The sequence below is a fragment of the Clinocottus analis genome, unplaced genomic scaffold (genome assembly GCF_023055335.1).
Source record: "Clinocottus analis isolate CAN_PGR_092001 unplaced genomic scaffold, fCliAna1.0.p SCAF_11, whole genome shotgun sequence".
In the NCBI taxonomy this organism is placed as follows: Eukaryota; Metazoa; Chordata; class Actinopteri; order Perciformes; family Cottidae; genus Clinocottus; species Clinocottus analis.
The window spans coordinates 17,543,375-17,565,949 of NW_027175832.1; the positions used below are offsets into that span (position 1 = coordinate 17,543,375).

At 45.0% G+C, this 22,575-nt stretch overlaps 1 protein-coding gene across 3 annotated transcripts in view; it reads right to left on the bottom strand.

Moving 5' to 3' along the window:
• agap3 (ArfGAP with GTPase domain, ankyrin repeat and PH domain 3) overlaps nucleotides 1-18,617 on the bottom strand; it is a 112,072-nt gene extending 93,455 nt beyond the window's left edge. The window contains exons 1-2 of one of the 3 annotated variants that reach the window (XM_068603782.1): nucleotides 18,293-18,617; nucleotides 17,530-17,899 (exon numbers count right to left, since the gene is read on the bottom strand). In XM_068603782.1, the coding sequence (XP_068459883.1) occupies nucleotides 17,530-17,899 (370 nt within the window). In that variant the 5' untranslated portion in view covers nucleotides 18,293-18,617. Of the gene's footprint in view, nucleotides 1-1,373; nucleotides 1,449-17,529 lie in introns of those variants that run through there. The other 2 variants (XM_068603774.1, XM_068603797.1) reach the window with 2 other exon arrangements.
• Nucleotides 18,618-22,575: the final 3,958 nt, after the last annotated feature.

Sequence of the window (22,575 nt, forward strand, 5' to 3'; positions counted from 1 at the left end):
GTGTGGATTCCATGCCTCTCGACATAACAACCCTGTCAGCAGAAAATAAAACAATTAAACTGAAAAAAGACTTTTCCGCCCTTCGGGTTCCTTCTCGGGCTTTTTACGATGATTATTTCTTGACGTGAGGAGGCCCGAGAAACATGAATGAAGTGTGCGCTGGCGAGTGTACAGTCATCGGGTATGACAGATGACTGAATCCCTTCACAAGTTAGCGTTACATTAGGAGCTATATTAGGAGCTAGCAGTCACTTCCTGACACACCCTTTTCATGTGTTAAGGGACTACCACCGACTGCTGCCTCATTTTCGCTGGGCACAGCGCGCCGGGCCACCGGAGACGTCTCGCGTCGCCGTGATCCGGCGTGTGACTTGTCTCCCGAGCTCAACGGATCGGCCGCGACATGTGCCGTCACGCAGGTGACTTCACGCCAATCTTCCTCCAGGAAGTCTCACTTTATCTGTCTTTTTGTGTGTGTGTGTGTGTGTGTGTGCGTGTGTTGCTCCTGTGTAAAGTAGACGCTTGCGTTCGTGCTTCTATCTAACGCCGTCACATTTTGCTCCCGTCACTCGTGGCGTGCCGGGCTCTCGACCACACAATCGCTCGGCGTACGGAAACTCTGCACAGGGAGGAGTGTCTTCCACCGCAGCGGGAGATGTACACAATAATTACATGGCTGGCTTAGCGAGGGAAGAGGCGCAGGCGGATTGGACAAATTGCTATGTGTTACGCGTGGCGCGGAAGTGGAAGTGGGCCAGCTGAGAGGATGGCGTCCCCATCTGGGATCCTCTCAGGAGGTCATCACCACGAGCAATCAGCATGCTCCAGAAGAAGAGCCAGAAAAGACCCCTTAATACATCAGCGGTGCTGCCCTGCTTATGACCCGCCCGGGGCTATACGCTCCTCTCCTTTCATGGAAATCTATGCAGTACAGAAAGCGACCCCCTTCCCCTCTCCCTCCACCCCCATCCCACCTCCCCTTTGCACTCCCTTCTTCACCAGATTAGAAAGCCAAATCAGTCAAGTCAACACATTAAGAGGCTTATGGGTAGATTGGCTGTCTGCACGTTGAGGAAAAAGATCTGGTATCAATGCAGAATCTAAAAACTCTCTGAGCACTTGAGCTCATGAAGAGCAAGCGTTTGTTGGCGTTTCTTATTCAGTTATTAATAACCGGCCCCACGCTGCCACAGCGCCGCCTCAAAACTACTGCGGGGCGAGAGGGCGAGGTCGTCAGGCGCTTCGCATCCTGAGACGCGGCGCTCACCCTCCACCCGGGTGCGCCAGGGTGCAGGCACTAGAACTGTGCAGCCGTCACGCACGCGCACGTCAAACCGTGTGATGATTTGGTGTGTTTTTTTTTTTAGGCTCACCTGCAGAGTTGCATGGTGTTGGGAATCCATCGAGGTAGGCCGACGGCAGCAAGGACATGAGGGAGAGGAGAGAGAGAAAATCAATGAGAAGTCCGATAGATGCAGCGCTGAAAATAAATCAGCTCAGTGGTTCCTCAATACGGCGGTGTCCTCCATTGTTGTACCGCTCACTTGCCTATATGTGTACAGTAATCTAGTCGTACCCCTGAGCCTACTTACAAACCCATCACATCCAAATGAAACGCATGCCTTTTTACACGAGGTCCATCCTTCATGTCTGATAGAAAAACCTTGTCACATTGAAATATAATGTGCCGGATATTTCCCTCGTATGGTGTACATTTGTGTTATTTTCATATTATTGTTAAATAAAGCATATTACTCGTGGGAACAAGTCCCCGTGTGATTGTGACTACAAATATTAATGTGTAGTTGCTCTAAGGGAGAAAGTACCTGATACGATATCTGGAGTGTATTGATCCATCTGTATCAATAATATCACTGAGCAATTTGGAATGAATGACTTAAGCCAGGCCAAAGTCTGATTGTTGTGTTCCTGTAAATGGTCTATTAACGGTTGTTAGGTTTGGCTACAGAAATCATTGATTAGCATCGTTTCCTTTGCTTGTAATAGTGTTCTATATCGATTAGCGTTACCGAGATCTGACTCCTATCCACCACATCCCGAAGTGCTTCTGAGCAATTAAACTCGTTGGATCGGACTCCGGGTCGTCTGGGTTTCTTTTCGTCGGAGCGCAGACAGACTGTCTGAGCTTCAACGGAGCCGCTGTGCACTGCAGACAGTCGAGTGAGGGACGGGGAAAGACCCTCTCGTTACGCAAAAGACACGGCGGCAGAATCCATCCGTTGCATTCGAGTACAATCGTCAGCGTGCGTGTCACGACGAAGACAAAAACCTGTCGACGGGGCTGACATTCTGCCAAATTTGGAGAGGTACTTCTCAAGGGCACGCTGTCAGCAAACATCAGTTTGCTTGTCGTTTGTTATTCCGGTCCGCTCGTTTCACTCGCGCCAATATCCTCCCGAGTTTGACACCTCTCGGAACGAATTCTCGACCGACCGCCGGACCCGTTTCGCTTTGTTAGTGGAATAACCGCCGAGTTCAGTTGACGGTTCGTCGACGCCCGCTCCCGTGACACTGCAAGCCGTCCGAGGTAACTCAATAAAGAGGGAGTTGAATAATGTATCTGAGATATGAAATGAATAATTCACGGGATCGTCGCAAAGGAGCACAAGTCTTGAGGAGGATATGATCGGGTGGTTCGGCGGTGTCACATTTCCGCCAGACGACAAAGATGAGCCGCAGACGTCGGACGTCAACGCTCAGCGACGGATTCAACCTTTTCGTTGCAGGCGGAGCGGAAGGCTTTGTGTGGTTGTGCGTCAGGTCTGAGCGGCATTATTTATTTTGAAAGGAACTCGAGGTCAGACGACGTTTCTGTTCAGTGGCATCACATCAGATTGATCTCAGGCATCAGAGGCGCTCCTTATTGAGTTTAGATAATCTTGGCGAGAGCTTTCCGATGTCCAGTCGGCAAAAATCAGCTGACGACCAGACGCTTAATTGAGTTAGTTGATTCTCCATCCACCCCCCATCAATCCGAGCCCCTCTCCTGTCTGCTTCTATCTGACTGGAGAGAAACCGGCCTGACATAAATATAAATAAAAGACGCCGCGGAGGAATTCAACTATACAGACATGTCAAAACACTTTAACACACGCTCTGCTTCCCAATAAAAAGTTAACTTTGCTTCACTACTGCAGGAATTTGCCAAACACGATTCACATTGGGTAACATCTCGTAAGACGTTTCTTCTTTTCTTTTTTTTTTTGTTCATGTCACAACATTTTGAATGTAGAACATTTGAAATCTCCTGCAAAGAAATCTTCATAAGAAAATGATCCAACAGAAGAAAAAAAAATGTTGGTTCGAGTGGGTGTTATTTTATCTCCAGATGGACACAAGAGGACAAATTATCCAGGATATTTGAGTACGGCTCCGTAGAAAACAACCAAATAAGCCTATCTGCTTCCATGTTGAGGAGTGAAAAGTATAACATGCAGGAATTAAAATAAATAAATAAAATGATGCAAAAACAATTCCTCTCAGTCATCACTTATAACCCACTAGAAGTGTGCGGTGGTGTCTGTTTCCACAGAGAGTCCGGCCTCTCAGAGAACTCATATGTTACGCGTGTCGGTTTGCGAACGTGCGTGCTGCTTCTTCTCGGTTATGTCCAATAACTCATAGTCATGGAGAGCCGCTCCATGTTTGGCTGTGCGGTAGCTCTCCCCCGTCCTTGACTCAGGCCGATGTGCTGCATTGCTCGGCACGGGTATCATGCATCCAGAAGAATTCACAATGACTCATCAGGAGACCGCTTAATTCACAACGTGCATCATACAATAGCTCGCTCAGTTCTCCCTGCAGTCGAGATGTGTTGTGAGACATTGGGACCAATGTATGCGTCTTGCATGTACCAGAAAATACAAGCAACAAGCTGCGGAGTAAAACTAATTTAACACAATGAGCGTCTGCTGACTACAGAATGTGAGAAAGATATCCACAATACACCTCAGACTGATAGCATCTACTCATTCATAAGTGTAATTAAACATCAATAACAGCTATAGAAAGTGTATTAAATCATGTTTAAGAGTGACTGAGAGGTTACAAGTTCTCTCACATTTGATTTCACAAAGAGCATGGCTGTAAACGGACCTGTGTAGAAGAGTTAGAGAACAAATACCGCGCTGGATTATCGCATCTATAGAAAAAATACCAGACCAGTAGCTCATGCTCAGATAACCTCAGGTCAACCCGCCCTTAGGGGAACTCTAACTGATCCCCTCTTTGTCAGAAATAAGGATGTCTAGTCCGAGACCAGCAGCAAACAAAGAGGTCGGGGGCCAGCAGTCGCTGCAATACACGGGCAATTATCTGCACAGAGGCTATAGAGATATTGAGAGGACAGAGTGTATATAAAAAAAAAGTAGGTTACAATCCTAGAGAATGGTATAGATTGATGCTGCCATACAAGCGGTGTTAAGAGGCTTCCTAGTCTGCAAACTCACCCCCAACAACCCCAATCCCTGACCCCTGTCACAACATAGCGTCGCTCTAATACCTTGTCTCTATACCGCCCTCACAAACCCAGACTCATTACATCCATATCCTCGGGGTTCTGCACCCAATAGACGCCCATCCAGGTCAGGGGCAAAGGCCTGTGTGTGGTGAAAACTCACACATCCAGAGGAGTATCAAACACACACACACACACACACACACACACGTGCGGAGCTACTCCAGCCACCTACTTGTGTTGCATAACCGACGGTGCTGCCCACCCGTCCACCGCCGGATCGGCACTACTACGCTCAGCCACCGACGGAGATGCATCACGCTTTTAGCGTACGCTGCAAAAGTATAACGAGGCTCGGCGAGGCGAGGACGGGTCCACTGGGCCGCTGATGCTAGAGGACCCACGCCGGTCTTTGTGGTGTAGAGCTGAGATTTCAGTCGGATGGACTTCCCCCCTCTCTCCTCCTCCCCCTCTCAAACGTGACATCTGACAATCCATGAGGGTTGAGAGTGTGGCCAAAAGTTCGTAAAAAAAAAAATAATAATAAAAGTGGACCACAAATCGTGGCCAAGCTCTCGCTCGCCAGCACACTAAACGTAGGGTCCTATTCACTGAAAGCCCTATTGGCATGAAAAGACCAGAGGAAGTTTTGTTTTATTGTGTAAACAGACAAAATGTAGCTTTGAATTAGCTGGGGCCCACAGTCGCTGCCAATTTCTTTTTTTTTTTCCAGGCAAAAGCCGAACTTCATGCCAGATCCTGACACAACCGAAGATACCCTTTTTTGAAGCGGAGGGTCTCTTGATGCCAAATATCTGAAAAGCCAAAATGTAGTAGAGTGAATCTTCTCAGAGAGGCCCTATACATAAACAACAGGGTTTAAACAGCTGCACTTGTAACTGGACAGAGCGCGGCGCAGCTAAAAAAAAAATGCCGATGTGACAAATGTCCTGTAAAAGAACTTGCAAAATGGATACAAATGGCTCACTAGGTTTTACCACAGCAGCAGGGTGCATCTCTAGACACCAGTTGGTCCAATTTCAAAACAGAATGGGCCCAGGAGCACAACAAGCCTGAGATATACTGTGTGGCAGCACAAGTGTCGTAATTCCTCCTTTTTAGCCGTACAGTATTTCATGCGAGGCCAGCAGTTGGTTCCAGTACGCTAACAAGAAACCGAGGGAGAGCTCATCTTCTGAGAGCGGCGTGGAGGCTGCTGAACGCTGCACTTTTTACGCCAGACTCCTCGATGAGGGAAAATCTCATCATCCGAACCAGAGCTGCAGAGACGCTGCACTGACACATCCCGGAGCAAGACTTACAGCAGCTTGTATTAAAATGGACACGACAGCGATGGAGCTGCTCAGTTCACAGCAGCGTCTCCTATCAGAAACACTGCGATCAGAAACACTGCTTTAAGGAAGGACCAAATGGTCCTTGGCGAACGACGTAGCATTCTGGTAGCCTTTTTCTCCTTCCAAATCTCCATAGTAACATCGCTCCGAACTGGCAAGGAATGATAATTCAACTCGTGTGAATGTTTTATTCACTTTTGCCTTTGTGTGCGTTTGGCCTCACGTGTCCTGGCATTTTCGCGGCAGGCTATTGTTTTGGCTGAACCTTCCGATGAATGTGCCGTCTCGTTGGCAAAGGGCTCCTTAGAACAACTCTCAACATAGCTCTCCTCGTGATTAATACATATGTATATACAAATGCTGCAGCAATGGAGTCATTAAACTCCCTGCATAAGGAGATATCTGCCATTGTGCTCCTGGAGAAGTGCGAACATGAAGGGCCTTGTGCGCAATGATAAACGAAGGACTCTAAAACCACAAGGGCCCAATGCATTAGGGGTAGGATTTCTGCCCGCCACAGCTCATTATTTGCCTGCAAAATGGAAAGAAAATGCCTTCAGACTTTAAAGTTTTCCACAGTTTTAAAGTATTATCTCATAAATAATAAAGGCAATTCACCACTGACCGTAGACTCCATTAGAAAATTAGGTAGCGCATCATTTCCAAAACTTTCTTTTCTCGGGGTTCCCCTTTGTTTTTAACTGAGAAACCATCGTGAATAAATAAAAGAAATATTAAAAAAGACGTTAAAGACAACAGAGTAGACCACAGAAACTAAGCATTTAAACTCAGTTAGTGCATGAGTGAGAAAACACAGAACATATCCACATTATAAATGAATTATAAATGAGACCAAATAAATGCATTAACCCAGAGGTGAGCGGCCATCTCTCTTTCTTTTCATTTCCTCTCGTCAGTTAAACAAACAGAAAGCACGCTCGCCTTCTAATGAAGTAGACGATTATCAGAACTACATTCAGACGCTCTCATGTGGCTCAAACGCGTTTTAATGTTGAACAAAAGACGATGGAACAAATTCTGCTAATGTACTCGCTGACCCTAATAAAGTCTCCTGCGACCCACCTGCGGGTCCCGACCCGGCCTTCGCGAGCTCGTCTGAACTAGAAGAGCTGAATCGCAGCAGGGAAACGAATACAAACTCAGACATGAAAAGACTGGACGGCATTAAGTGCCACAGGAAGTGAGTCTCTACAGCTCGGAGCCGACGTCCTGCGCTCAGATGTCGGGTCCAAAAATGGGAACTGCGATTGGGTTCCTCGAGGGGTTGTTGTACATGCAGTTCACATAGCCCGCCACTTGACATGTTCCTGGGTCACGGCCAGTGGGGATTCAGCAGTGGAACAGCTTTAGGTTATTCCAGTCGGAGCAGGAAACGGGGGTATAAACAGTAAATAGGGGTCACATTACTCTTCCTCTCAAGTGATTCCCACAGAGCGGAGTCCCAATTCACAAAGCAACAACCCCAAAATATCCCCGCTTTTTTCTTCTTTTTTTCCTTTCTTTTTTTTCGCAGTGGACAGTTGGTTTTAATATCGTCTCATCTATGACGTGGACTTTCCCCACAATCGGCCACAACAACAAAAAAAAAACAAGAGGAAGAAAGAAAACAGCACCTGGCTCGTTGCCTGAGCGAGTCCTTTGAAGGCAGCGAGCACAAGGCCAGAGGACATGCCACAACACCGTCAAAACAATGACATCTGCAACAGGAATGTTGGACCTGGGTGATAACGCTCAGCTGGCACATGTTGAACAAGCTGCACTGACAAGAGGGCCAACACAAGAAAAGTAGCGCCGACGCCGACACTATTTTCAGCTATAAATATATACAGTAAGGATATTCTAGTGCGAGAGCAAATGTCAAACTGCTGCATACACACATCGAGTCTTAACCACACACTGAGGCGAGCAGCACGCATAATGAAGCCGAGTTTATATGTTATTTATAAATAGATCTGAAGTGGCAGTAATAGTATCAGATAAGGAGCAAACGCGGCGCCGCAACCCCTTCGCTCGACATGATTCATTCACGCGGTGGAACCACCAACTTCTTCTGAATAACTCCAGCAACTCTCACGCGGAAGCAAACAAACTGGAGGCCCGTCCTTGAAGATTGACTGACGCAGAATAACTGTGACATGTCCCTGAGCCGTTCGGGGAATTACTGTTAATTTCCGCGGCCCTGAAAACTTTAAATAGTCGCAGTGTTCTGGATTCTATTCCTCTCCAAAGAGCGGGGGTGACTTGTCTTGCTTAGTGTATGCACTGTAGGCCACACTTCCTGTATCCGGCATTTTCCCCTTCAGTGAAGAAAATGTGCTCCCGAGGGCCAGAGAGGTCCCCGTGTGGGATTTCTTTTCAAAGGCAACTGGACTTTTTTTCCGAGATAACTGGATTTCTAATTCAAGATTCTCTTATTATTAAAAAACAGAGTTTCTTTGCCACTATTCTCCATTCATCCCCAATTAGAAGAGATCTGAATCCTCCCATAGGTGAGATTCCAGAGACAAACGGCTCTCAGGAAGCCATTTTCATTCTCAGGAAACTTCATTCTTCACCGTGATCCTCTATCCATCCCGAACCTGGATGAGGCCAGAGTCTTCCCACAGTTAGTCACGGGACTGCTGGCAGGCTGAGGGGACTTGGAGGCATATGCGCCTTTCCATCTGTTGCTCACTCACTGCTTTCCAAACCCCTTCCTCTGTCGGCAGCCATCTGCTTCCAGCCCTACCCCACTGGCAGGAAACATGAGCCCTTCCACCATCGGATATGGATGATGCACATAAAAAAATATAAAAGAGCCTATGGCAAATGAATCAGCCCAAAAAAAAAGTGCAAAAAAAGTAAACCATAATATATATAAAATACATATGACAAAACAATACAACTTTAGATGAAGAGTTGTAATTAGATGACCGAATAATCATTCTAGTCTTCCTCTATTTGCAGTATAATTATGTTTTGAGAGGACTATATAATCCCCTGGAACTAAGAAACTCTTATTTAAATGTTTAGGCCCTAAAAGTTGGAGAAAAAAAATTGTTTTGTCATTTTGCTTTGACAAGTGTTGCATGGTGTCCATACTATGGGGAATTTATACGACATCATTACAGCACACTTAATTATAAAAGTCACATAATCTTAATTTTTCATTATAGCTAAATCAACAATGTGAAAAAGAGAATATTGACCATGTTACATCACCACGTATCCCCCAAAAAGCAGGATTGATTCTTCTTCCTTTCATGTAAATCTAACAAAGCTCTGAAAGATGAACAACCACAGATTTATGTATGGTGGGGACAAGCACTTATCTCCTTTTCTGTATTGAAAACCCACTGATTCAAAATGAACTGAGCCCAGAAACTCAATGGCTCTTACCTTCAATAAAACATTAGATCCCAACTACTCCACACTGCCCATTAACAATGTCAGAACACAACAGAGACAAAACGACCTTCTACTTTCTGTACAGAAGAGATTAGACTACTCTAAATTTTCCCTTTATTGAAAGAATAAAAAAATAAAAACCAAACCAGCTCACCCCTGCCCCTCCGCATTCAGAACCGAAGAAAAAAAATTGTTGTCCATCAATAGGAGAGAGAAAGCCTTTGTTCAAAAGCACAATGGAGGACATTCTGCTGTGGAGGATAGCGTCACATTCAATAAGCCAATGCTATGGCGCCGCAGCGGAGAAGGGGGGGACAGCAGGGCCGAGGCAGAAATGGCACTCTGACCCCGCGGACCTCCCCGGACCGAGGCTGTTTACAGCGCTCCAGTTCAGCTCCTCTCAGCTGACCCGCGGTCAAAAGTCGGGTGCCGCGTTAAAATGCATTTCAATGGGGGTGAAATGAGCGCTCTCAAGCCGCAGATGAGAGGAACTTTATGGGCTCATCACAAAGCAGAGAGTCTTTTGAGCGCGCGAGGCATGTGGGGGACCCTGTTATCTGGTAAGCATCTGCTCGGGGGAAAGTCTGCTACTACTGCGCTCCCAAGAATAAATCGGTGACGCCGATGTGATGTCAAGTGTTTTTGAAACGCTGACTCGTGAGGATTAAACCGGGGGCCTGATGCTTGCCATGCTCAACACAGATAGGCCTCCAGTTGCTCCAGGTGCTACGGAGGGTCTGAAAATGTCTTCAAGCGAATGGGAAAATCAAAAAGAAGCTTATGCTTTTCATCAATGGCCGCTTGAGCAAGTTGACAAGCGAGCTGCATGTACATTTCAGGTGCTCGCATTAATCCGCGTTACATCACATCAAAAGGGCTCAACTGAGAGCTTGACAGTGCTGTTGTAGACCTCTGAGACATTCGATGCAGCAAAGAGGAGCTTCTTCCCGCTGACAGATATGTGATCGTTTCTCTTCCTCTGAAGTTGAGGGAACTGAAGTGAGATGAGTTTCTTGTGGCTAATCTGTGGTTGTCTTAATTCTCACAAATATCCACTGGAAGCGAAGAGACCGATCCTAGAGGTCAATCGGTCTAAGATGCTTTACTTACAGTGGCACCCCAAGTTCAATTCCACTTTTGTACTAACAGGTACAAAAAGGAACAGTTAAAGAATTACGGAAACAGTTATTTGGTCTCTTGTCAAGACTTAGAGAAGACTAATATGTGGTATCAATTTCCACATCAGGAACAAAAACAATCTGTACTGGCCGATATATTGGTATTGGCAGCAAAAGACATGATCGGGAATCTCTAAGAGTGATATTTGCTCCCGTTTGTATGTTTGTGCTGATCCGATCTGAGACTGAAAACAGTAATACAATCAGACCTGTGAGTTTTTTGAACCGTTGCACACCGAACACTTCCGGTTCCCGTTTCAAAATAAAAGCCCTGTGCAGCGTCTTTCTGTGGAAAGAATCCCTTCATTTGTTGACACAAGGCTTTTGTTCTGAAATATTTGCGGGACAGCGTGGATTCTCACTTACAAATGAGCACACACGCCTTAACTTTTTTTTTCCCCCACTGACTAAAACAAGTATAAAAATACATTCATAATGAAATGAAACGTTCAGGCGCATGTAGAAAGAAGGGCTGGCAGCACTGAAAAGCCGCCTGTGTGGACACGACACGGTGAGAGACGCAGCAGTTCAGCGAGGCAGCTGTCACGCAGGCCGTGTGGCCGGGCATGAGAGAAAAAAGATGTTTAACTATCCCTGAAGACTTGAGTTGCAGTGTTGCAGATCAATCTCCAGAAAAATTAGAACATAATTAGTACTTACACTTTCTAAAGATGGCAATTTCAGTGTTCAACCTATGTTTTCTTTGTAACTCAGTATTTAGAACAGGACATAGTTGGACCTTTTCCACACTTCACAGATGTATTTATGCAAGGCTTTATTTAGGCACGAGATCTACAACTAGTAAATACTTACCGAGCACCTCTATAAACACCAGCATTCCACATTAACAGCAATTCATATTGACAGACCGCGTAAGCGACACAGCTGGTGGTATTGACTGACATTTCTAACTCTATAACAGTTTCTAATCCATATTCACGGATACGGTTTTGAGATATAATGAGCACATTGTAAAGACTGCACTCGCCAGAAGTAGCAGCGGCGTTTCCCCGACACAGATGGCCCACAGTGACAACTGTAAGCCCAGTTCCACAAAACCAAATTCAAACCACACACACGCACACATCTCACCTCTAAACCGTTACAACTCAATAACAATAACAACAACAACAACAACAAAAACCATCACCTCAGTAAACCCGGCCGGTGTTTCATGTTTAACGAATGTTTATTAATCGGGACTCCATTTCCCATCTTGAGTCTCGGATGAAACCGTTTGTGCGTGCATAACTTCTGCTGCGTCATGACAGCGTGAGGCCAGTGAAACAGTGTTAATTAAGATAGTTGAGGGTTTTACATCTCAGCGGTCATGAAGGAAATAAATCCCGCTTCGGCGGCGCAATCGTCAAGAGAAAGATGCATTATCATCGCGCTCTGCTTGTGATCAGCAGATGAGCACTCTGCCTCACTCTCCTTGGCGATTGACTGCGAGAGAGATGCAGTGTGTGGTGGCACACAATGCCTACAGAGAGCTGCGAGGGTTCAGTCTGTGCTCGTTCTGTGTCTCTCTGTGTCGTCCCTGCTGCTATCTGAGCGCACACTGTCCCATTGTGCGGACGCCGTGCTCCTTTCTTGAAGTCCCGAGCACCCCTCTTGAGTAGCAGTGGATTTGGGCGGCTGCCCTTGCTCTGACATTGAACTCTCTGTTGGAAATGTGGAAGTCAGCGTGGGGCTTTTGCAGTTCTTCCCTCCCTCCCCCTCCGAAACAGGGTTATTGCTCAAGATGCAAGATTACATGACAGCGTATCATCATAAAGCTCACAACGAGCAGAAAAGGAAATCTACTTAGAATACGCGCAGGTCAGAAATCGCAACCGGCTGTCGAGAAAGTGCGATTGCCACGTCGAATAGGCAGGAAGGAGTGAAACGTGTGCGTCATTCCGTCCAATCGCTGACCAGCGTAGCGCTTTCCCTTTGCTATAAACACAGACTGTAGGTGCTTTTGTCCTTTGTGTAACTGCATTCATCCATATCTTTTCAATCACCCACAGAGCATCCTTGAAAAAGCTAAAGAACATTATGCGAGTTTGATAAGAACATGGATGACGGACGCAATCAGATATACCATTGAAAGTGAACCCCCAGGAAAACTATTACCAGGACACGGTCTTGTTAATGAAACGCTCCTCCACATTGACGCGAATAGCTAAAAATATCACTGGAATCACAGTGCAGATACCAACCGTGCAGATACCATCTCTGCAGCTGTCTCCATATCTCAGTGATCTGGATTTTCTCCCATTTGCATACGCTCAAGTATTAATTCCCTCTAGAATAAAATCCTCGACCAAATCCTGCCTCCAACGGTTTAGAGTCAGTTAAAAACACATACATAAATAGTATTAGTTTGTTCCTCTGAATAAATCTGAATCTATTGGCTATTTCTAACTATTAATTATGCAGCAAGGACATGATATCTAATGCCTTGCCAGATGACCGTTGGGTATTCATTAGCCCGTCTCTCTGCTAAGGGTCAGCTGTAATCCAGTCATGCACAGTACAGGTTGCGCAACACTTGCGGTGTGCATGAACGGCTTTTCGTAATCATATGTACGTCCTTTTTATTTCTCCCGGTGACAATGTGTGACTCAACAGCATACTGGTTGAAGTTCAGCCTGTTATCAGGGGATTACTTGCTGTGGTGCAATCACCTATTGATATATTCTTCTTCGCAAACGGCTAAAATAGTTGCAGCAACCGTGCTGCAGCATCGTCAATGTCACGTTAAGGTGAGGCTTGAAGATGGCCACCGGCAGGAAGACTGGGCAGTTTGATGGTAATGGTTGACAAGGGAATATCAAGAGAATAAACAGATAGGGTGGTTTATGAAAAAGGCGGAGCTACCACTTATTAGATGCGTTTCAATATAGAATATATATATACTAGATTTTCACTCATTTTGTGTTTGTTTTACAATGTATATATTAATTCTGTTCTGAAGAGCATCATCGTCACTATGTATGACGCTTTGTTCTTCCGGTATTTTATTTAGTTCGTGTAAATCAATCTGTCGGTCAGTGTGTTCCAAAAACTACAGAATCTGATCCATCGCCGGACGCAGTTACACAGAGTCTGAGAGCTCACGTGGAGAAGAAGCCCAGACAGAATTATTCCCAGACTAAAGACAGTTTAACTGACACAGCCATTAAAAAAGCATTTTTATGGATTAGGCCAAATCGTTGTCCAGTCTGCTATTGATGAAGCACCGGGTTTCCACTCCTGCAAGGCCGCCATCTAATCCGAGGGATTTTAGAGTAATTTTAGCATTATGGCAACGACGGTTCTCAGTCATTCAGGTCACAGATCATCGACGTTTTTTACGACTGTGATTACCAGCAAGGCAAAGTGGGCAACTGGCCTAGGGCCTCTAAAAGTCCAAGGTTCCTCGTGTGTCAGCTTCTTTTTGGTAATTTGACGACTGGGTTTTAGGGAAATGTTCCATCAAATTACCACAAAGTGTCATGGTAAGTCGGGGTCAGGTAGTATTCTACTATGATGGTTGGTTCCTGGACCTTTGTGCAGAATATAATGAAGTGTGGGCTGTGTGACCCGCACCTGGTGAGAAATTGGAGCCCAGAAACAGATGCTGCTTATCCGAGCCCCCGGGAGTATTAACGAATCATCTTTAAGAGTTCAATACTTGTCAACCACTTAGCACTTCTTTATAATATTCATATTCCCTGTCATACTAGCAGTTTATCGTCAATTACACGGCTGTCTAATTTAGATCAGCTTCTGCTACGAATGTTTTTTGTTTTTTTAAAAAAGGACAAGAGAAGAGATGTGAGGCTGAAGTGCAGTATGAATTGGCACAGAAACCACACAGCACCTTGAATTTCAATCTGTGCAAAATGAAAAATGTGAGGCCAAACAAGCGCAACACGAGAGTCTGAACGGCTCGCCGTCATCGCCACACAAAAGGTCTTATTAATCAACAAAACATCAGGAAAACCTTAACAATAATAATGGGAATTCATTTTGTGAGGGCCGTGATTTACATTCACTCTTTCTTCAGTATTTTCAGCTAAATGCATGAGCCACTGGTTCCTTAGCAACAGCCTCTGCGATGATGGAAGATTGAAGAGGAACAGACTCTGCGGTTCCTCAGTGCAGGTGAAGACAAGTCGGCCAACGGCTCCTGTTGCGGCTCTTCAAAGCCTCTTGGAGTTACAGCTATTAAACAACTGCATCTCATTTAAAAGCATGAATACAAAAAATAGCAACAGAACCCACATCAAAGCTAATGCAACAGGGATTTCTTTGTGAGAAGGACACCAAAAATCTGTTGAGCCCGCTGACATTCCGCGTATGCGTCGAAAATATCAATTCAACACCGTTCTTTATACACTTATCGTCAAAGTCGACCCCAAGCAGGTTAACAGTGTGCAAAACAGATTCATAGATAAACCCTTACAGGGAGCATGTTGGCATTTCTGCTCCCGGTTTTGTTGTTCAGCGAGGGATTTTCGCTTTTGGGGTGAGACATTTCCCAGGTGGAACATTTTGTAGACGCCTGCAGGTGTGTAACGCAATGCCACAACCGGTTTGTGTTTTTATTCCCGCGGATACTTGGCCAAATATAGATATTGTGACATTCCGTTGAGAGATTTGTCATCTCAAAACAGCAGGTTTTGGCATGCAACGCACGGGCTCTAATCTTTGTGCTAACGTTCCACGATGACAAGGGGAAAAACTGTGAGGAACATGTCCATGTTCTGCACCTACAGAAGCTGCAGTGGACATTAATGCAGTCTATATGTCGTGTTTTTAAAACAAAATTTAAAAAAAAGGTACAGCAGCCTTCAGACATGATTGTAGCTATCTAGCTAGTTAGCTATATAGCTAACTTTCCTGAGGTTTTGGAAATCCATTCTGGGAAAAAGGAGATTCTGTAGCTGAAGTGGACAAGGAGAATGAACCCAGAGTAAAAGTGATGTTCAACACCACAAACATATTCCTCTATGATCCTTTTTAAATGTACGTCAGATTAAGAAAGCATCAGAATTAGCATTTAAATTGATTCGAGAATAATGCAAGCAATCAACGTTCTGTTTCTAACTGCATATATGGATAACTCATGAAAGGCTCCAGTGTTGTTCCATCAAGATGGAGAATAAAGACATGCCTTCATTGAAAAAGAAATTATGCAACAATCCGAGAGGCCTCCGAAACAAACTGAGACGGCACAGGCCCCCCAGCGGATTGCTTATTTTCATGAGGATGACTTTCATTTTCATCGATCTAATCCGTCACAAATCTATGGACACGACACGACACATTCAAATCAAAGTAGATGTCAGAAAGCCAAAAATATAATTTCTCAAACAAAAAACAAAAAACAGTACAAAATATGTCCCCGTCTGCTCTGTGATTGACAGGTAGCATCCGAGAATATCCGAAAGCCGGTTCAGTGTTGACTGCATATTCTGATTTCCTGGGTAAATATTATAAAGATCATCTCTGACAATCAGTTGATAACCTTGACATTTTATTAGGTCACCAATCTACATTAAAAAAACAACACATATCAATATATGTCAATATATTTGTTAAAGTTGCATTTAAAGGGACAGTTTATCCAAACATCTACAATGTGTTGTGTTGGAGATATTGGTTTTGGAAATGTCAGCCTTCTCTCAAATATTGTGCTATAATTCACAGACCTTGTTGTGATAGTTTGAGGTGATATAGTGCCATCTAGTCCCATTACATAGGAGAGAAGACAGACACGTCTGTGGCCGATCTCTCCAACACTAAGCAAACAGTATCGATTGATAAAGAGCACTAAATGTAAGAGGAAAAATATATATTTTTGAATTTGGGATGAACTGTCCCTTTAAATATTGATCTTTTTTTAACACTCAACAACATTTCCCATGAATCTTTGCCACTGCCACACTGTCAACTCCTAAGGGCAACTGTAAATGTGCATTTATGATGATCAAGTTGCACTGCCTTCCGCAGAAATACTAAAGGATCACACTGTTAAAAAGATTTCCCCACATTTAATAACTCACTCGTTCACTGTCAACACGTATTTCACCTCACATTTCTGCTGGTGTATTTGAAAGGACCGCTGCTTTCAAGATAAACCGCCACTCGAGTCCTGTTCTTTGACCACGTCGAATCTATCTAAATGAGGGCAGTGCTCCCAACGACAGTAGATGAAAGCAGTGGTGCGAACGTGTACATTCAGACAGTTGCTGTAACACTCCTCCAAACGTCAGCAGGCGGGGGGGGAGGAGGGGAGTCTGCCGACTTTGATGGACAGTACACTGACTGCTGTGTCACACAGCTACTCTTGGATACATGTACGGGTGAGGAGCAGATGAGAAACTGCAACCATCGTTTAAGACGTTCCTATCTGACAGTGCATCCTCAGCACTTGGCTGTGACATGCAGCGGTAGCTGCTTTACATCCACTGTCCTCCTCCTCTGCTCAGCTTACACCGTTTGGACTTGATTTCCTGTGTGTGTGTGTTAAGAATACGCTCGCCAAGTGGCTTTTAGAACAACAAAAGATGTCCATTGTGCTGGTTTTCTTGGTGTGCACACACCCTGTGCATGTGCCTCTGCATTGTCCAGGGCAATGATTAGTTCCATGCAACATGTGCCTCGGCATTGGCTGCCTCTGCTACACACTGAGGTTCACAATGAAAAATAAGGTCACACAGTTGTGCATGACAAGTGAAAGCAAGGGAACAAGAGTTCCCTTTCGGAAAAGGCCATTTTAAAAAAAACAGCAGAAACATGTTTGCAGAGGGCATTACAATCGCAGGGTGCTGCAACTTGTGAGTGTCTTTTATTAACACTGCAGTGTGTCTGGGAGGGGGGGGGGCAATTCCCTCCCGGAGCAGGACTATGAGATCGGCTACGCCCCCAACCTCCGACCTCAAAGTGTGATTGTTGACACTCTTTGCGCCCATAACAATGTGTACTTACGGAAGGGAAAAGGAGAACCCCCTCAAAACCTTTAAAACAGACACACACACACCACCACCACCACCACCCCTCCATCCCCCAACCCTCAATGAATGAGCAGCACACACACACAAAAACCCACAGTGTGATTCCCCAAACCCCGACTCACCTTCAATGGAGATTACGTGCTCTCGGATCTGGTTCTGCAGGGCCAGGTCGTCGATGCGCTCGATCAGGTCGTAGATGGCGTAAATGTTCGGGTGGACCGACTCGAACCGGTGGATCTCTGCCCGGATGGCCGCCGAGTTGGACAAAACAAACTGCGAGCTCGCCGAGCCGGGCTGGGCAGCCTGGCCCGAAACTGTCCCCGAACCGAACTGGCCGCCCCCTGAGCTCGCGGACGATCCGGATCCGAACTGGGACGGGATGGACTGGGGCACTGGGACGGGAACTGGCGCCGGGACCGTTCCTGGAGTGGGCATGGCTGGCTGAGACTGCTGCGAGAGACCGGACCCTGGGACGCCCGACTGAAAATTCATCTTGGGTTGGGTTTTTGGTGTGTGTTTGGGTAGGGGAGGTGGGGAAGGGAGGGGGGGGGGGGAGAGAGAGAGCGACTAACTCTTTACTCGTTTTTTGGGTTGTTTTTTTTGCTGTTTTGTTTCTACAACGGCAACACAAATATGCAGACTAGAATTTGGGATTCGAGCGATGCGAACAAAAGAAGTCCGCGCGAACTGATGCTGTAGGGGGAAACGATCGGCGCGGACGCATCAATAGTTGATCGCCAATTGCAACAAAACGCGGCGGCTCGTGTTCATATTATTACAACTTGACTGTGATTCATTATCCCGTAATTAGCCAGATCTGTCCAGGGCCCCCCCACACCCTCCTTTTCAGTTCTTTCTGTGGTTTACGAATCCCGCAATGCCTACCACTCCTTTCCTGGGTCTGCCCCGCTGCCGCCGGTCAAACCCGCTTGTTCCCCCGGTAGCTTGCTCTGTTCTGGAGAGGAGACAATGGGCTTCACGCGGCGCCCCGGTCCTTCTGCCGTCAATGCGTTGTTTCTGCGCTGCTGAAATGAAATAGCGTTTAGTCCTCTCTGGTCCAAGTGGTCCCTGCCCAGCGCCCTCCTCCGCATGCTGAAACGTCACCCAACGCGTAATTGTACTTGAGATGGGGGAGGGTGTGATTGGATTTGGTGGAGGGGGAGAGAGGAGGAGAAGAGAAGAAAAAAAAAAAATCGCAACGTGCACATCATTATAATAACCTACCTGACAGTTATGCAACCGTGAAAAAAAAAAAGAAAAGCGACACATTTTTGTATTTCTTTTTTTGTGTGTGTTAAACTGGAGTCTGCAAGATCCAGAAGCAGATGCAGCTATGTCATTCGGAATATCAGCAGTTGTTGTTGCTGTCTCGATTAAAACAAAAGCCACAAGCAATTCGACCACAATTGGGCCCTTTCAAGTGTGCGTGGACGCGCACGTGGACGCGCGGGCGAGCACAATTTGGTCTTTTGAGGGATTTCTTTGCCCCCCAGCATGACGAATGTTCATACTCTTATAACTCTGAAATACTGCACATATCTACAACTTTGTATCTATCGTGGGTGGATGTCAGATTAAAAAGCACCTATGCCGTTTATATTTGTGCTAGAGCTTCTGTGGTCACGTCTCTTTAACACACACACACACACCTGTGTGTGTTATGCAATAAATAATAGTCATGATGAGTAACAGTTTCGATTTAGCAAACCACAAATGCAGTGATGCCGTCCACACACACCTGGATGTCACAGCAGACCAACTTTCTCCACAGCACGCCTCACCAAATGTTTAATATGTTCTTTACACGAAGGAATCTCACGAAAAGTGGGTGTGATGTGGATCATAATCGATATTCCTTCACTAAAAAAAAAAGGGAAGACACGGAGCCACCTGCTGGTTTGAATGCGCGTTACAACAACAGCTGTTGAAGGCCAAGAATACTGTCCTAGTCAGTCAGTTGAGCTGCAGATCCCCCCAAAAACTTCAATGTAATTCTGTGTCTGTAACAGGGCATACTCTCAGGGAAAGTGTTTCGACTTTTTGATACAGAAAAAAAACACTATGCCAAGATGAAAAGTTTGATGTAATAAAAGTGTTCCAATTAAAATTCAGGGGAGAAAAAGTATTATAGTGTGTGAACCCTTCAGGGAGCCCGAGGCTGTGAAGTTCTTTTCTCTTACATTAATAATACACAGTACAATGGCTAAGTGTTCTTCTTCTTCTTCTTCTTCTTCTTCTTCTTCTTCTTCTTCTTCTTCTTCTTCTTCTTCTTCTTCTTCTTCTTCTTCTTCCTAGAATTTGTAACCACGTCTTCAATCTAGAGGTTAACGATGTAGTTGTGTTTAAGTAATTACAAAAACTCTCATCTTATCATTTCACGGCGGTATTTTCAAATTGCAAAACAAAGCCAACAGTTTCTAATGCATTTTTTTCTTCTCCCTTTCCTTCGTCTGCTTATCTACTTCTGTTTATCTAATGCATTACGTAACCAAACCTGTGGCGACGGCGGAGATGAGAATGCACATGTCTGAACAGCTGCAATATGACACGTACTATTGTATTCTTCATGCAGCAGCGCAGTGTCTGAGAAATTATACATTCAGCAGCAAGAACAACCTGCTGTTTGGAGGATTACGATCATTAGTCGAGTTCATCACAAGGCAGTGACCCACGTTGCGTGTTGTGCTTCTGCGTGTGACGAGGGAGATCAACTCAAAACCTCCAGAGGTCACCGCGACAAAGCTGTTTTAAATACATCACGCACATGACACATATGCCTCTCTTTATGTAACAATGAAGCACTTCTGCAACATACTGCACACCTTGTGCCGTGCATATTATCTTCAGCCTTCTGCCTCCATCTGTTGACCAAATTTGGAACTCCCCCCCCCCCCCTTTGCAAACACAATAGCAGGCTCATCCTGTTGCGCTCCATCAGGGCCTGAAGGTGATCTCTACTGATGTATAAAAAGCAGCAGGAAGCCACAAGTTGAGTCTGGTGGATCTCAAAATATCTTGCAATAACGTGACGTATCCGATTAACTTGGCCTCACAAAGAGTGTCATGCTCAGTGCAGTTTCATGGATTATGCGGTTAATTCTCAGTATGTATTGGCACATGATACTGTTGGCTCTGCTATTATGCGTTATGTAATGAGGGATGTGACACAAGATGGGCCTGCAGGGCTCTCCCATTTTTTGGCAAATGGCCGACCGAACATATTATAACAGTAACTAGACTGTACGACATGTAATCTGACCCATTTCTACCAGAGTTACACATGTCAGAACATGTAGGATAGCCAGCGTTTATCCAAAGAGAGTTGAGTTATCTAATTAGGTTCTCAGACATTGTATTTCAATACACAGTGGCGTTGTTAATGTGTCAATTATAATAGAAAGAAAGAGAGATGTCAAATTACGATAAACACTTCATCTCGTCTTTTTCTTTTTGCTTGACTAAATATAATGATCTGAAATGAGTTACATTTAAGTTTAAGTCTGTTTCGCTGAACTAGAAATTGACCTTATAGTTATTCGAGCATTACATCTCCCGACTGACTCGTTAAGTATCTTTCTCCGAATGATCCGCGCAGGCTTCTGAGAGCCGCCCCGGGACACTGGGATTCTCCATGAATATCAGAGCAGCCGAGTTTCATCGACACCCGGTGAGACAAAATGAGACAGAGCCAACATTTATGAAACCTGTCTGAATTATTGATTCTCATTTTTGCTTGCAGAGGACTTAATCTGAATTTCTGGCTGTTTTTTTTTTTTCTTCTCCCATTTTACAAAACCCTTGTGGCCCAAAACCGGCACACGGGTCTTTACAAAGGCCCCACTATTAAACACCCCGATCAAACAGCTTTACTGAAGACTAGATGGAGCCAGTGTCACTATTGTAAATGTACCCATCGACCTCAGATGACCGCAGACAATCATCCTCTGGCAATATGTGCCATACGCGCTGAACGAAGTCACGCTACTTTGCTGTTGATCAGAAAATAAACCTGTAGTTGCATAAAAGAGAGCTGACTTTCAAACAACGCTCAGAAAACTTCTCGTACTTCCGGCTTGAGCTCAGTCATCCTAATAATTCAAGTATTTGTGATGCGTTGGAACAGAACCAGCAGTGATATACGCAGCGGTGGCTCATTGCCAGTCACTTGACCTCTATCTTGTCATAAAGTGATGCCCACACTCCCAGTAACCATACATATTTTATCTTTTCCTCTCATCTGTACCTTATTTATTCCTTGGAGGCAACTGAATTTGTTGCATAACGGCAATAGATTAGTATTATTGGTGATAAGTCAAACAACACCATATACTGACTTTCCCATCATTAGTTTGCGTCTTTCCTGATGTCACTCGCCTTTCATTCCTTTTGAAGTTCTCTAAACTCCCACAGCCACTTGTAATTTTCTTTGATGTGACAATAATTACTCTGCTGTCTATGTAATTGTGTGTTTGAATTGGTTTTGGCTGTCTGTGCTTTCACACTGTATGTGTTCTTTCTTGCACGAATGCCTCACTGTCCACAAAACTACCAGTTTAAACACAGGATTTAAAAAAGTAAACTGTTACTTTGGCACTGCGTGTACACAGTGTATTACATCCGAGGCTCAATTTATTTTTACAGACCGTAATTCTGTACCTTTGTCTATACGTGGTTATTAAGGTCTGTAATGAACAAAACCGGGAATATGCACTGTGTCTCTTACATCCAATAGGTTTTTTATGCAGGGTGGAAAGCAATGAATCATAAGACAATTACATAAGACAAACATCATAAACCTGTCACACATGCATTTATGAGAGTGAAGGTGGTGGTTGCTCAATAAAGGAGGAAAAAAATGAATTGATTCCTCAGGGCAAACTTGCATAAGAGGCATGATCTCATGGGCAAACTGAACTGACTGCAGATGGAAGAGATGAGTCCCTATTAATTCTCTTTCATATTGAGGCCCTCTAGCGTGCCATCCAGACACCTTAAACTACCATCTGATGATGTGTAACTGGTGCAGAACCGAGAGCCACAGGCCTCCTCGCAGCTTCCAGATAGCTGTGACCTCGCCGGCTGCTTTTGAAGAGCTCCTCTCGCTCTTTAGCTATTGCTCAGGTTCAGGTTATTGAACCATTTTCAAACACACTGAACCAATGAAAACA